Source organism: Oncorhynchus tshawytscha, linkage group LG30 (genome assembly GCF_018296145.1).
Source record: "Oncorhynchus tshawytscha isolate Ot180627B linkage group LG30, Otsh_v2.0, whole genome shotgun sequence".
NCBI classification, from domain to species: domain Eukaryota; kingdom Metazoa; phylum Chordata; class Actinopteri; order Salmoniformes; family Salmonidae; genus Oncorhynchus; species Oncorhynchus tshawytscha.
Genome location: NC_056458.1, coordinates 32,179,937 through 32,194,692, shown reverse-complemented (window position 1 = coordinate 32,194,692; position 14,756 = coordinate 32,179,937). Strand labels below are relative to the sequence as shown.

Sequence of the window (14,756 nt, the reverse complement as noted above, 5' to 3'; positions counted from 1 at the left end):
CATGCCAACACTTATTTACAAAAGACAAATTTACAAGCAGGCTTAATTTCTTAATTAGAGCGCATTTATCTTGAACTTTTCCCATGATTCTGACAATGGCCACCTTTGTGTCCAGGGTCATGTTCATTGGGGCACAACTGAAAATTAAAACAAGGGCTTCATATTGGACAAGTTCAGTTAGCACCTCCCCATTTCACTCTGTTTTCTACCATTTTATGCTTACTGAACACAACTCATCAGTCCTGCCAGGTGTCGTCCGTGCCTCCAGTGGTTGGTTCATGCTCTCTTGTTCAGTAGCAAGACACAAGGAACACTGCTGAGCAAAAGAGTTTAGAGGTCTGTGACTATTGAACCTTGTAAATCCTTAAGGTGGCCAACGCATCTGCACATAACAAAATAACATCCAACAAACATGCCAGATATCCAATGAATTCATTACAAAACAGTGGTGCCAATATCACAACCCCTCTACAAGGAAAACTATTATAAACAGATGCAATCATAAATAATTGCCAAATATATTTATTTCCATGATAAAAGAAAATGCCTCTAAATATACATTACAGCAAAAACTAGATATACACACTAACATTAGAGGTCAATTTATGGTCTGAACCATTTCCCCAAACAAGTTGCATTCTGGTATTTCATTCCCTAACAAAGATTTATCCAGCCTGCCGTTTATCCATAATCTTCTTTTGATTCAAGGCCAGAGCCTGTATTCAGTCTCAGAGTAGGAGTGCCGATATAGGATCAGTTGCATTTTAGATCATTATGAATAATATGGACAGCAGTCCTACTCTGAGAAACTGCTTGAACATAGGCCCAGAAAGGCAGTGATTTAACCGGACCTCAAAATGGAACCCTAAAACCAAAATGAGCTCATATTTGAGAACAGACAAAGGATAGGCTTTTTGAGATCGAAGACGTTTATTTAGTCTCCAGTTGATGCAGTAAGATGTAGAGGGAAGACTAGAGCGAGGGTAGTGTTCTCTACAATCAACACTGGTGGTGGCAGAGGGTTCCGAAAAGACCAGGGGACATTTAAAAAAATATATAAAAAAATAGTCGATGAACAACGACAGGTAGTTAGGTGTATACTCAGTAAGTACCTTTACTTCAAGGTTTTGAACCTACATACAGTATCGACAAGAAGGTACATAGGAAACAGTATGCCACTTGGTTTGCTAAGGAGGAAAACAATAAGTGGATGATTTGATATACATTATAAAAACACAACGTACGTAAAATAATGGTTAAAATGCTGACATGGTTATTGAGAGGAACAGAGAAAGTTGGCAGAAAATTCTGTACATAACAAATCCCTTTGAATATTAGCATATAAAAAAAGTCTAAAACATGGGCATTTAATCCATTGATAGTGTTGGCAGCACACAAATTATATTTATACGTACACAAAAACTAAACTAGGGTTTTTAGAAACATATGCACACAGAGGTGAGACGATCAGGGTTGGTCTACTCTAGTTGGTGACATTAAATACACTCAAACCTCCATTTAAAGGAAAGTCTTGTCAATGTGGTGGTAGTTAACACATTTTAATGTTGATTAAATGACACCTGTAATTTGGCGTGATGCACTGAGGAGCTAGCTGCCTTAATAGTGTTTGTAACAATAATTAAAAATGGTTAAAAATACCACTTGATGGGAACATTTGATAAAAATAAAAACAGGATATAGGCTGCAGTACAACATTTCAATACTTTGGGTAAAAACAATTAACCAAATCCATGAGAAACACTCTTTTGGAGATTGTATTTTCTAGAAAGTATGGGATCGGTTGTGGGTCTGGTCTCCCAGTCTGTCAGTTAAAAAAAGCTGTTTCTAGCATGATGATGACGATGGTTCTGTGTCATGTTTTCCTATGGGAATTATGACTTAAACTGTTATGCTCATGCTTTTTCATCCAGTGCTTGTTTTAAATGGTCTATAAAAGAAAGTTGGAAACCTGTGTAATGGTTTAGCTTATCAAACAAATGACTAATAGAATTGAACACATCAAAACAAATAATAAATAGTTTGATCGATGTAAGAGGATTAAAATGTGGAATTCAAATATCAAAAAAGTGAAAGACATTCATATTTAAAGTTTGGGGTAAAGAGCAGGGGGATAAAAACAACGATTGGTTTCCAGCAGTTGATCCACAAAACTATGTTAATTTAAGTCGTAAATGGAATGCAGTTTGACCCCTGACATCTATTCTCATACAAATGTTGAACAACAATACACATCTACATCCTACCAACAAACAATTAATGTCATACAATAAAATGTCCTCTTTGCCAGGCAGGAATACTGAGAGGTGCCTCTCAGAACAGGAAGTCATGGGTCATGTTCATTAGGTCATACAACAGAAAATCAGCGTTTCTTAAATGGACAAGGCAAGGTAGTCCTTCTCGGTCTGTCGGTTTTCTGCCGTTTGGGGCCTAATGAACACAACCAAGAATTTGGGAGATGGACTCTTTGTATGTGGGGGTAGTGGATGGACCCCTGAGTAGACAACCCTGGAAGTTGGCTGGAGAAACAGGTAGGTTGATTTGTGTGTCATTTACGGTCAAGTATCTGACCCACATGTCCATCAGTGACCGAGTACAGAGGATAAGACAATGCAAAGTAACGTGCCACTTAACAACCTTCGGAGTTAGTGCTCTCAATGACTCTACAATCACACTGCGAAAGGTGTGAAGACAATAAACTTTCCCCCCGTAAGACGTCCAGTTCATACGGGTGGATGGGGTCATACTAATGGGGGGGACAAGGAGGATGAATAAAACAGTTTTATAATAAGGACAGGACAAACATTTTAAAAAATACTACAGAAAAGAACAAACGTACAACTTGGGTTTTTACAACATATCACTGTTGCAGACAAAGTCCACCAGGTCTGTGACCCCCAGCAGGTCATCCTCATCATCATCCTGTGGTGCCAACTCCAGTCCATTGGGCGCTATGGCGACAGCTGTGGCCCCAGGTTTTTGGGGCCCAATGTGAGCCAGGCCGTCTAGGGCCTTGATGGGACTCTGTCCGTTGGTGGGGGGATGCAGCTCCACCAGGCCGTAGTCCAACGGGCTGGCTCCCTTCCCCAGCACTCCCCCTTCCTCCTCTTCCCTGGTTTCTTTCGTCTCCTTCTCCTCCTCCTTGTCAGAGTCGTCCGAGTCGATGCGGTTCACACGCTTGCGGACAGGACGTTCTCCCTCCGATGATTCATCGGAATCGTGGTCGTCATCGTCCTCCTCAGAGGCTCGCCGCCGTTTCAGCGAAAGTCGTCTGCGGTGCTGCTGGGACTCTTTTTCGGACGAGTCGGCCCTCCTCTTTAACCTAGTCCTCTCCCTCTCGCTGTCATCTGAGCCTCTGGAGGAGCTTGCTGAAAGAACCAGGTACATGGAAACAATGGACGTTAGATAAAACCATATTATTGTTAATATCAGTTAAAGTGACGGCAAGTGAGGACACGTTAAATAAACAAATTAATTAGCCAACCAACTACAGTTTACACACATCCTAGAGAGAACCTATGCTAATAGCGGGGTCGGTGAGGCAAAGAGCGCGCGTTTAGAAAAAAAATGTCTGCCTGACCTTCGCTGTCAGAACTGGCGAGGCGCCGCCACGGTTTGACTTTGTCACGGTTTGTGTTGGCCTTGGAGCCGTCAGAGTCTCCGGACGACTCGCAGTAGTTGACCTGCTTCGTCGTCTGACTCCGGCGGGATCGGCGTCGGCTACAGTCCAGGTCGCTATCGCTGAACTCGCTGGAGCCCTCCGACACTAGTTACACAGGTCAACACAGAAAGAGAGCCACATCACATACCTTTTCAAAAGGACAATTACAAAATCAACACAGAAGTTCTCAGACATTAAAATCAAAAGATGGATCCACATCCGACACAATTGGCTGTGTCTAACCAGTGTACTGAAGGCCTCAACTCCAAATGAAATGGAACTGATAAGCGCCACAAATCAGGACCTTTTCAATTAATTTTGGATTACGGCATAAACCTGAATCAACAAAACAGATGGCCTGGAACTTGTCCCAAGAGAAGACCACTTTTGAGATCTGAAAACATCTAACAAAGTTTGATTCTGGAGTGTAATGTCCTTTCAAACCACAGAGGAAATGACGATGCCAACGTACCCATTTCTTCCTCACTCGTCTCCTCTTCATCGTCTGAGTACCGTCGTGGTGTGCGGCGCCGTCGCGGCTGAGCACTCCTCTGACGTTTGGCTGGCCTCCTAGTCCTGGCGGATCTGCGTTGTGTGCTGCCGAAGTCGCTGTCGTCATTGGAGTCGACCGCCACTTCGCTCTCTGCATCGCTCTTCCCCGACGCCACAAACTCCTCTTCCTCCGTACTACATGAAAAAGTGTGCAGTGGAGAGAGAAAAAAAACAGAAGAATGAGTGACAAATGAATTCAACACCCCTTTGTGTCACACCTTTCTGGATGTAATAGCCATCAATGAAGTGGAACCTTGGCTTGTGTTCATTATGGCACACAATGGGAAATGTTTAAAAACATTTTGCAGTGGAAAACAAAAAAAGGCCAGGTAGTCCCTCCGCGTTTCAGTCCGTTGTCTTCCATTTGGTGCCTTATGGACATAACCTCCCTGTTGTGATTCATGAACCCCTACCTCCCACTTTCCTAATGAACCTACCTGTCACTGAGACGGAACTCGTCCTCGCTCTCTTCCTCCTCCATAGTGCTGTCGCTGTCCAGGTCGTTGAGACGCCGGCGCTTCTTCCTGCGCTGGCTGGCGTTGGGCCGCGGTAGGCACCCATTCTCCTTGCCCTCGCCACCCTCTCCTGCTGCCAGGATAGTGGACATGTCCTTCCCTCTGCTATGGCCTGTGATGTTGGCCATGTCCTTGCCTCGACCAGCTCCTGTAGAGGGCAGCACATGATAACATTTAGACCCAATCCAACAGGCACACAAAGATTGTTTGCAGGCTACACAAGTTAAAAAGCTCTGAGGCTGCATTTCTTTCAGGGAAAATCCCTCTTTTACCCTCGTTTACTCCTCCTGACAGAACTGATAGGAGTGGATATGTATACGAGGGCAGAGAGGGAACATCTATCTTAGGATGAAATAAAGCCTCAGACTTGACTCTTCGTAACCCTTATTAAAGGAGTGCACAATTATTAGGGCATCTGAGCAAGCACCACGTTCGCACAGATGAAATGATGCAGCCAAAAATGATTTCAGAACATCAATAAAATGCAGCATAAACTATTGAATGAAAGTCATAATTCTGGGACTTGGTTGCCATATTCCATAATGTTCTCCTACCTCCACCATCAGCCTCTCTGATGTCTTCTTCAATTGCCTCCTCAATAGCCTCATCAAATTCATCAAACCTGCAAACAAGACGTTGAAATTATTCAGGGAATTTATCCGCCACCATACTGAAACAATAAATAAAGACCAGCCACACACAATGTTCTGATAACCATGAGTTCAGTACAAACGTCATACCTGTAGCTTATGCTTTTCTTTGCCCTTGTGGACCTTCGACCCCAGCTCTTGGTTCGCTCTTTCTTCTCCTTCTTCACCACCTCTTCCTCCCTTTCTTCCTCTACCTCCAACTAAAAATGACAGTTGGCAATGTGTCAGTTCACAGTACAATATAGGAAGCAAACATTTATGCTGACAGTAGTCTTGGCTAGGCAATGAACAGTGTGATAGACCATCTTACACAGATGTCCTACAAACACACTGAATTCTGGATGTGTTGCAATTGACTTCCATGATGGTATAACCATAGCAACCAAATGCTGCCTACCGAGGGAGTGATGATGTTTTCAACACTGATTCCAACATAGACCAACCGCTCTTTTCTGGAGGGAGAAAATAAAATAATTTAAAACAACTTTATGAGCTACATTATCATCCTGTTGTCATTTGTCATGGTTCAGAGGTTGATACCGTCGCTCGGCGCGCTCCCTCTTTTTCAGGGAAGCGTCGAGATTAGTAAGCTGCTCCTCAAGCTTGTCACAGAGCAGCTTCTGCAGGGGTCACAAGGAGAGAGGGGTAAGAATGTCAAATAATACCACACATAAAGCAAGCCATTAGTTTAAAACAATAATGTGGCTAGCATCCAAACTGTAGTGCAACTACCAATTGTTTACCATCTGGTGGTTACTTACATGTTGGCAGGGTGGGCAGAACCACTCCCCGTCTGGGATGATCATGAGAGGGGGTCTGAGGCAGGCCGTATGGTAGCCGCTATCGCACGAGTCACACAGCAAAATCTGCGAGGGGAACACGAAGGTGTATTAGCTGGAACACATTATTTTGTAGTCTTATCAGTCAGTTTAGATACATATTATGAATATAGTATAACCACTGACAGCCCACCAGAGTTTGGGTCAATTCCATTTCAATTCAGAAAGTACACTGAAATTCCAATTTTAATTCTCTTCAATGCATTTAAAATAACAAACACGTGGAATTGGAATTTGATTTACATTCTGCATTGACTGAAACTTATGTGGAATTGACCAGAACCCTGCAGCCCACCATGTGGGCAATTCCATTATAATTATCACAACTATATGCTACCCATTGTGCCACTTATTGAGCTGAGAAAATAGGGATCACATTTTCAGGACCCACCAGCTCAGGATGGTTGGGGAGGCCGCAGTGTTTACAGGGGTCATCGTTAGGAGGGAGGTCATCATCCGAGGTGTCAGAATCGTCGCTGTGCCTCTCTCTGTTCCTCTTCCTCCTCTTGCCCCTCTCCACCTTAAAGCTCTCATCACTGTTGTCCTCCTCACTCTCCTCTTCGCTCGACTCACTTTCGTCGTCTTCACCAGAATCATTATTTTTGCGCCTTTGTGTTCGAGTGTTGGACCACCGGGTCTTTCTCCTCCGTCGCCCCTGAAAACATATGTCATCTTGACAGCCAAATCATAAACACAGACATTCTAACTTTTGGGTTACATGAAGCTAATGTAGGACAGCATACACATAAGTTCCTGATGGCTGACAATGTGTGAATCCCTGATCTAAAAGACACTGTTGATCCAAAAACATGCATTCACAATCCAACATATGAATGTAGAAATATCTGCAGTCACTGAAAAAAACTTACCTTAGATTTGTACAGTCCATCTTGATCAACCTTCTCTCTCGGTTTCCTCTGAACAGTTTTCTCCTCATCACCCTTCTCTACAGGGGGTGTGGCCTCTTTCTTCTCCATCCTCCTGTCCTGGAACTCCACCCCCTTAGCGGTCGGCCTGCAGATCCTGGGTGACCTCCTCAGGGATCTCCCAGTCTCACCAGTATCTGACCCAGACTCCATCTCCTTTCTCTGGAGCTCAGCTCTCCTCCGGTGGGTAATCCCGCGTATTTTCAGGCGAATTCCCTCCTCTTGGATCTCTGATGTTGTTCCCGCATCCTTTTTTTCACCCTTGTCCTCATCCTCTTTGTTATCATCTTCCTCAGACCCCTCACTTGCTTTTGCCTGACCCAATTTCTCTTCTACCGTTGAATTTGTGTCATCTTTCTCAGTTCCATCATCCTCCTTTTTGTCATTTTTCTTAGGATGATCAGGCTTACTCCCATCCTCTTTTGGGGGGCATCCCTGTGTTGTGGCATCTTCCTTGATTACTTTGTCCTGGCTTTTGTCCGTCTCACCCTCAGTGAGAGATGATGCCTTCTTACTAATAGCCTGTTTTTCTGATGATGCATCACAGTTCATGGGCTTTGGGTCTTTGATAGGGTTGGTCTCAGACTTCACTCCACTTTTAACAGCCTTTTTTGGCCAGCCTTTTTCAGCATGTCCCTTGATCTTTATGTTGTCATGTGTTGACTTTTCCGAACGCATTTCCATAGGCTCCTCCTGTTTCACCTCCACTGGGACAGACTTTTTGAGAGAGGGTAATTGCTTGGCGTCCTGAAAGGTGACAAGTTTCTCTCCTTTTTCTGCAACTGGCTTTGTGTCTGTCAGTTTCTCAGTTTCTTCAGTGTCTGGTTTCTGTCCCCTAGAAGATAGAACAATCTTTTTAGAGGTAGTCTCTGTGTTTTTAGCCGATTTCTCAGCGACTTTAGGGGTAGGTGTAGCAGATTTAGCAGACTTCTCTACATCTTTAGGGGTAGGTGTAGCGGATTTAGCAGACTTCTCTGCATCTTTAGGGGTAGGTGTAGCGGATTTAGCAGACTTCTCTGCATCTTTAGGGGTAGGTGTAGCTGATTTAGCAGACTTCTCTGCATCTTTAGGGGTAGGTGTAGCTGATTTAACAGACTTCTCTGCATCTTTAGGGGTAGGTGTAGCTGATTTAACAGACTTCTCTGCATCTTTAGGGGTAGGTGTAGCAGATTTAGCAGACTTCTCTGCATCTTTAGGGGTAGGTGTAGCTGATTTAGCAGACTTCTCTGCATCTTTAGGGGTAGGTGTAGCTGATTTAGCAGACTTCTCTGCATCTTTAGGGGTAGGTGTAGCTGATTTAGCAGACTTCTCTGCATCTTTAGGGGTAGGTGTAGCTGATTTAACAGACTTCTCTGCATCTTTAGGGGTAGGTGTAGCTGATTTAGCAGACTTCTCTGCATCTTTAGGGGTAGGTGTAGCTGATTTAGCAGACTTCTCTGCATCTTTAGGGGTAGGTGTAGCTGATTTAGCAGACTTCTCTGCATCTTTAGGGGTAGGTGTAGCTGATTTAACAGACTTCTCTGCATCTTTAGGGGTAGGTGTAGCTGATTTAGCAGACTTCTCTGCATCTTTAGAGGTAGCCAATTTCTCTGCTTCTTTAAGTGCTGCCGATTTAGCATATTTCACTGTATCTTTAGGCATTGCTGATTTCTCTGTGTCTTTTGGGGTAGCCAATTTCCCACCTTCTTTAGGGGTAACCAATTTAGTAGATTTCTCTGTGTCTTTAGGGGTAGCACATTTCTCTGCATCTTTAGGGGTAACCGATTTCCCAATATCTTTAGGGGTAACCGATTTCCCAATATCTTTAGGGGTAGCCGATTTCTCTACCTTTTTGGGTTCACCCAGTTGTGATTGGGTTGTTTTCTCAGAGACGTCTGCCATCTCCATGTCTTTTGGTCCAGATTGTGTCTTAGTCGCTTTAGCAACAGTACTCATTTCATCTTTACAGATCGACGCTGAGAAAACTTCCTCCAGGACAGCTTTTTTCTTCACCTCAGTGGCAGCCTTTGCATCTGTGCCTACAGCAGGTTTCTCCTTGGTGACAGCTGACATTTTATTGTCTTTAGGGTTATCACATTTCTCTGTATGTTTAGATGCCTCTGGTTTCACTGTCATTTTAATGACCAACGATTTATCAGTCTCTTTAATGCTCTCCAGTTTCTCTGCTTCTTTATTGGAAACTGGTTTGTCTGCCTTTTTAAGGAATGAGGACGTATTGGTCTCTTGAGAGATGGCCAGGTTCTCAGCATCTTTACTCTTTTCTGAAATCTCTGTCTTTTTAATTACAGAAGTTTTGATATCTTTAGAAACATCACATTTCTCTACACCCTCTTTGTCAGGTGGTTTCTCTGTATTTTTTACGACTGTTGGCATCTTTATGCATTTAGAGTGGTCTGGTTTCTCTGTAATTGGGTCAGGTCTCCCGGTTTGTTTAGTAATGACTGACGTTTCTGGGTTTTTAGGGTTTGACCACTTTTCTGTACCTTTTGTGCAGGGTGGTTTTTCCATATCTTTCACGACAGAAAGGGGATAACCGTCCTTATTGACAACTGTTTTGTCTGTTTCCTTAGAGACAGCTGACTTGACCTCTTGAGAGGTAATGGATGAATCTGTTCCTTTAGTTTCATCTGGTTTCTGTGACTTACTAGACAAAGGGTTTTCATCGGTTTCTATTGATGTATAGGTTGTGTGTTCTGTACGACACACTTTTACATCCCACTTGGATACCTTGATATTTTGTTCCTCTTTACAATCATAGTGCTTCTCCGGTGGGCTTGTTGCATCCTTAGATGAAGTCAATGGCTTTGACATTAGAGGGGATGGAGATTTAGCCTCTTTTAAGGCTGATTTTTTTACTTCCTCTGAATCTTCAGTGCTTTCCTTTTCTGCTGGAACCATTTTCTGTAGACTTGTTTCATTGGCCATGGCCACCTCAGTGTTGCTTGCCATCTCCTCTTTCTCCTTATCCAGGTTTATTTTCTCTTTTGCACTAGCTTCTGCTGCTTCACGTTCTTCCCCAGCAGCAGCTTTTGTTTGCTGTTTTTTGCCATCAACAGAGTCTCTTAAACCATTATTGATGCTTTTTTCTGTTGTAGGCTGAGCATCACCATTCATTTGATCACTTATACACTCTATCGTCCCCACCGGGGCATCAGATATCTCTTTACTTGTCTCCTCAACTTCAGGAGCTTCTTTGACAAGAGCAACGGATGGGTTTCGCACAAAGATACTGCTGCCACCGCCACTATTATTATCAACATTTTCACAAAGTTTCATCTCTCTCTTTTTCAATGGGATTTTGGCCTGCTGGTCATTCTTCATGGCCCTTTGGAGTTCATTTGCAGTCTTCCTCTTGGCTTCATCTGTCTGTTCTGTTTGTGGCATCAGACAAGGTTTCTCTGCAAGAGGCTCTGTAGCATTTGTGGCTGTGCTCTCCTTGGATTCTGACACCTCCATTGGCTCTTCTTTGATGGCCCGGGTGTTTATGGTGACCTTGTCATCCACCATAGGCTCCTCTGATTGGCTTTTTGACTCTGACTCATCTTTGAGGCCATTCAATGAGGATTTGGCTTCTGATTCATCTAGCTGTGATTCCTCTTTTTCTGTAATCTCGGTTTTTGGAGAGACTAAGGAAGTTGTTCCCTTGGAGGGTTTGTCCTCTTCATCCTCTGAGGTATCCTCTGTCTTTTTAACTTCCCCTATAGGAGAAAAGGTATAAATAGGAATTGCAGTTACAACAGAATGATACATTCATAGAAAATAAAAGTACAAGATTTAGAACTGCATCTCAGGGAAATAAGTTGTTTACCTTTGACAATATCAATATCATGAAAATGTTTGTGAGTAAACAACAAATAACAGACGACATTATTGGTGTAACAAGCCTTGTTGGCATAACACTACCTTCTCCCCCAGTATTATTTTTCGCCTCATCTTCCTCCTCTCCTTCTTTCTTTGTCAACAGTGCTGGGTCGATTTGAGTCTTTAGCAGTGCCAGGATCTCAGCCAAGCTGTTTCTGTCTCTGTATAGAGATGGATAATTCAAATAACTCTTTCCAGTTTAGTAATCTTGTGGTAAAATTACATATAAACCAAGTAATCTATGATCCACCTGGAATACAAGACCTTTGACATTTAGGCTCTGCAGTACAACAGTATGCATCTTTCCTCCCCTGAATCACACCCGGCCCGTCATTCCAATGGTTCCACAGTACCTGACAATGCACTTCCAGGAAGACCCGTCCAGGTCGTCCTGCTCCTCCACATAGACCCTCACATTCTTGTCCTGGTCAAGTTGGAACCAGTACATCAGGCCATCTTTGTCCTTGCCAATGGGGAGAAGCCGCATCTTATCAGGATCCTCCTCATTGATTGCTGTCTTGAACTTTACATTGTCATCAAACTGGCATTCACACAAATGCTGGATAGAAAAGAGAGAAAGTATGAGAATGTTGCACTTAGGGGGAAATAATTATGTTAGTACAGCTGCATGATGTGACCAAAGATATTGCAATATTTTTTATGGAATATTGCAACAGCAATATGACTTGCAATACAACAACACACTTGGGTGAACTGCACAAGTTATGTCCCACCACCACTGGCATTACTATTTTCAGAGAATTTACTTTTGTACCATACAGAAGAAAGGCCTTATATAAGAACGTGAAAATAGGTGTAATTTTTACTACCTGCATCTTGTTTGGAAATAAGTTGCATGTCTTTGCATAATTATAGCTATATTGCAACTATACAGCTATATTGCAACCTTACTTTGAGGATTCCAGTCTTGTACTCCACAGACATGTCCCTGTATCCTTTATTTTCAAGCTCCCATGCCCAAGTACTGTTGAACTCATGGCACACCTGTAAGAAAGCACATCCCATCAGCCTTTGGTTAACCTCAATACTATCATCATTCAGAATGCCTAGACTCATGCCGCTGCCTGTATTTTACAAAAATTGAATATATTTAAATGTGATTAATCTATAAAGCTACGCCTAACTGTATTTGAGTGTGCAGAAAATGTACAGCCTTGTCCTGAGATCTATTTACCTTCACAAGGTACTTCTCCCATCTGTCTGCGGACACTGACTTGCCAATCTTCCTCAACAACTTCACGTGAAGGTCCACCAAGATCTTTGGAACTGAGGGGAGAGATGGGATAATGACACCATTTGGTAAACATCAATGTTTCTCAATCACATATCACCTATTGTATAGGCCAATAAATAGCTACAGCATGTATATCTTGAATATGAATCCCACTCACACACTGTCACGAATCCATTTCCTATGACATTTCATAATATGTATAGGTATTGGTCCATTAGCACTTCAAATGAATTAGTTTTGCATTAGTTAATATCAAATGGAGACAACGGAATTTAAATATGTTTTGATGAGAGTGGGGAATAAGAAAATAAACATTTCTTCACATATTAAAAAGAAAACTCCTGTGCACAGTTGCCCCAGTATCTGTACGTTAAAGATGTCACCAATGAGTCTCCTCTCGAACACCCAGAAAGCTCTGATTTGACTGCTCTGCAAGCTTTATAATGTAAAAAATCTAAATAAATGAGTTACTTACCAAATATGGAATTTCGCTGAGCAACTATCTTCATTTACTCCTGTTATGGCAGGTATGTACTTCCAAAAAAGGTCTAAATAAACATTTACAACAACCAAAATAAATTCATCTTGGAGACCTCATTGAACTGTTGTAGACTTCTGACCTGTGCTTGGCAGTAAAGCCAGATATTGGAGGTGCCAATAGGCATTTTTTTCAGTGGGTTGTACATATTCATTTAAACCTTTTTTGAAAGTCCATACTGGACGTAAAGAAGTAAATGAAGAACATTGCTCAGCCAAACTCCATATTTGCTGAGTAACGAACGTATTTTGACATTATAACGCTTGCAGTGATGTCTATTGGGAGTTTTAATTGGAACTTCCTGGGCGTTGGAGAGGAGACAAGTCATACATGTCTAAAGTGGAGACACTGGGACAGTGCACAATACCAAAATTAAAAGGCGTGCATGATGCATTCCTGGTTTTATTTATTAAAACAATGCATTCAAAATAGTTATTTGCTAATTTCCTAACAATATAAAACAAAAATGTAACATGACTAATACAATAATGTGGAAGTATGGAATAACAATGTAGTATGTGTGATACAAACAACCAAAATCTGCCAAAATAGTTTGAATAAAGCAGACCATTCTTTGCGTAATTACAGCAGGACACCATTGAGCAGGAAGTTCTTGCGTGAGTGTGTCGTTGAGATAACAATAGAATGTGTGACAGATTGAATGTCAAGCTGGGAACAACATGATTCAATTGAAGACGAAACATACTTGAGACAGACTAGTATAAATGGGTTACATTACTTAAGGAAAATAGTGTAACCAAAAGACACACTGGAAGTTGGATGCTAACCATGGTGCATTTGATTGCACTTTGTTTTCTCAAATAGGATCTATCTAGAGTCTAGACTGATGGAAATGTTTGAAACTACAGCATTAGATGTCTAAAGTGATGTACATAATGCTGTGTGTCTGTCTACTGTATTTCATCCTAACCACTACCAATATAAAAAGTGCTCTATACCCTTGATAAAAAAATATTATTATTATTTTTAACCATTGAGCAGGAAGCCCAGAAGATGAGTATGCGCATGCGCAATACAGCGCGAGCGAACCACTATGCCAAAACATTCCTTAAATGTAAACACAATGGACAATGTTGTCCTTAACGCAACACACTCAATCCTAAACCGAATAATAAGAGTACCCAATATACTTTAATAAATGTTAAAAACAGATCACCTTTGAGCAAAAGTTCAAAGCACAATATTTTCTGTAGGCTGTGTGGTGAAGTGCATTTCAGTCCCTGGCAGATAAAGGCTGGCTTGGCTGGAAAATGAATTGTAATTTAAAGCCCCAAATTTCACCGAAGCCCTTCAATCTTCGGTCAGTTCACGGTTAAACAATGCATCCATTTCACCCTGGATCCTAATAATACATCTGGGACAATACATGTATATAAAATGGGTTATGTTTGGAAATCACACAATAACACAACTAGTACGAACGACATAGAACACTATGCAAAGTGGAGTCCCATCTTCCCACAGTAGCTCGCGCTTTTCAAACTATACCTGAGATTGTGTCTTGGAGATATCGCTCCAACTGTGGAAATGTAAGCTCCGGTAAATCAAGCAAGGTTCCATACCGCTCTAGAAAAGAGCATATCACGGCGTAGCTTGGGCAAAAACCGGGGGTAGAACCCTCCGATGCTGCCGAGGCAGCCATCTTTTCCGATGGAAGAGCAGCAGACAGTAACAAAGATGGTGGATAAATGAAGATAGTTCACACAAGCCGTTTACCATTGAAACAAATGGTCAGTTCCGGTCTACTTAACTGGGTGCGTCTCTCAGACTCCAATGCGATTGCAGCTGGGCCTGTTCGGGTCTACTTAGTTCATTGACATTAATTGAACCAGGAAAATACAGCGAGTGGGGTGTCTCTTTTCCTCTTCTGTCTCTGACAGTACGTCTCGGAGGACCAATGACTGCCCACAATTCACCGCG

At 42.3% G+C, this 14,756-nt stretch overlaps 1 protein-coding gene across 1 annotated transcript; it reads right to left on the bottom strand.

Moving 5' to 3' along the window:
- Positions 1-506: 506 nt before the first annotated feature.
- Positions 507-14,722, bottom strand: LOC112229090 (remodeling and spacing factor 1). The gene is made up of 16 exons (XM_042309028.1): positions 14,325-14,722; positions 12,218-12,309; positions 11,935-12,027; positions 11,376-11,581; positions 11,065-11,183; positions 7,105-10,859; positions 6,627-6,890; positions 6,158-6,262; positions 5,937-6,016; positions 5,794-5,848; positions 5,487-5,596; positions 5,301-5,368; positions 4,669-4,894; positions 4,152-4,366; positions 3,599-3,784; positions 507-3,386 (listed from the first exon to the last, which is right to left on the bottom strand). The coding sequence occupies exons 1-16, from the start codon at positions 14,476-14,478 to the stop codon at positions 2,869-2,871; spliced, it is 6,246 nt and encodes a 2,081-aa protein (XP_042164962.1). The 5' UTR covers positions 14,479-14,722; the 3' UTR covers positions 507-2,868.
- Positions 14,723-14,756: the final 34 nt, after the last annotated feature.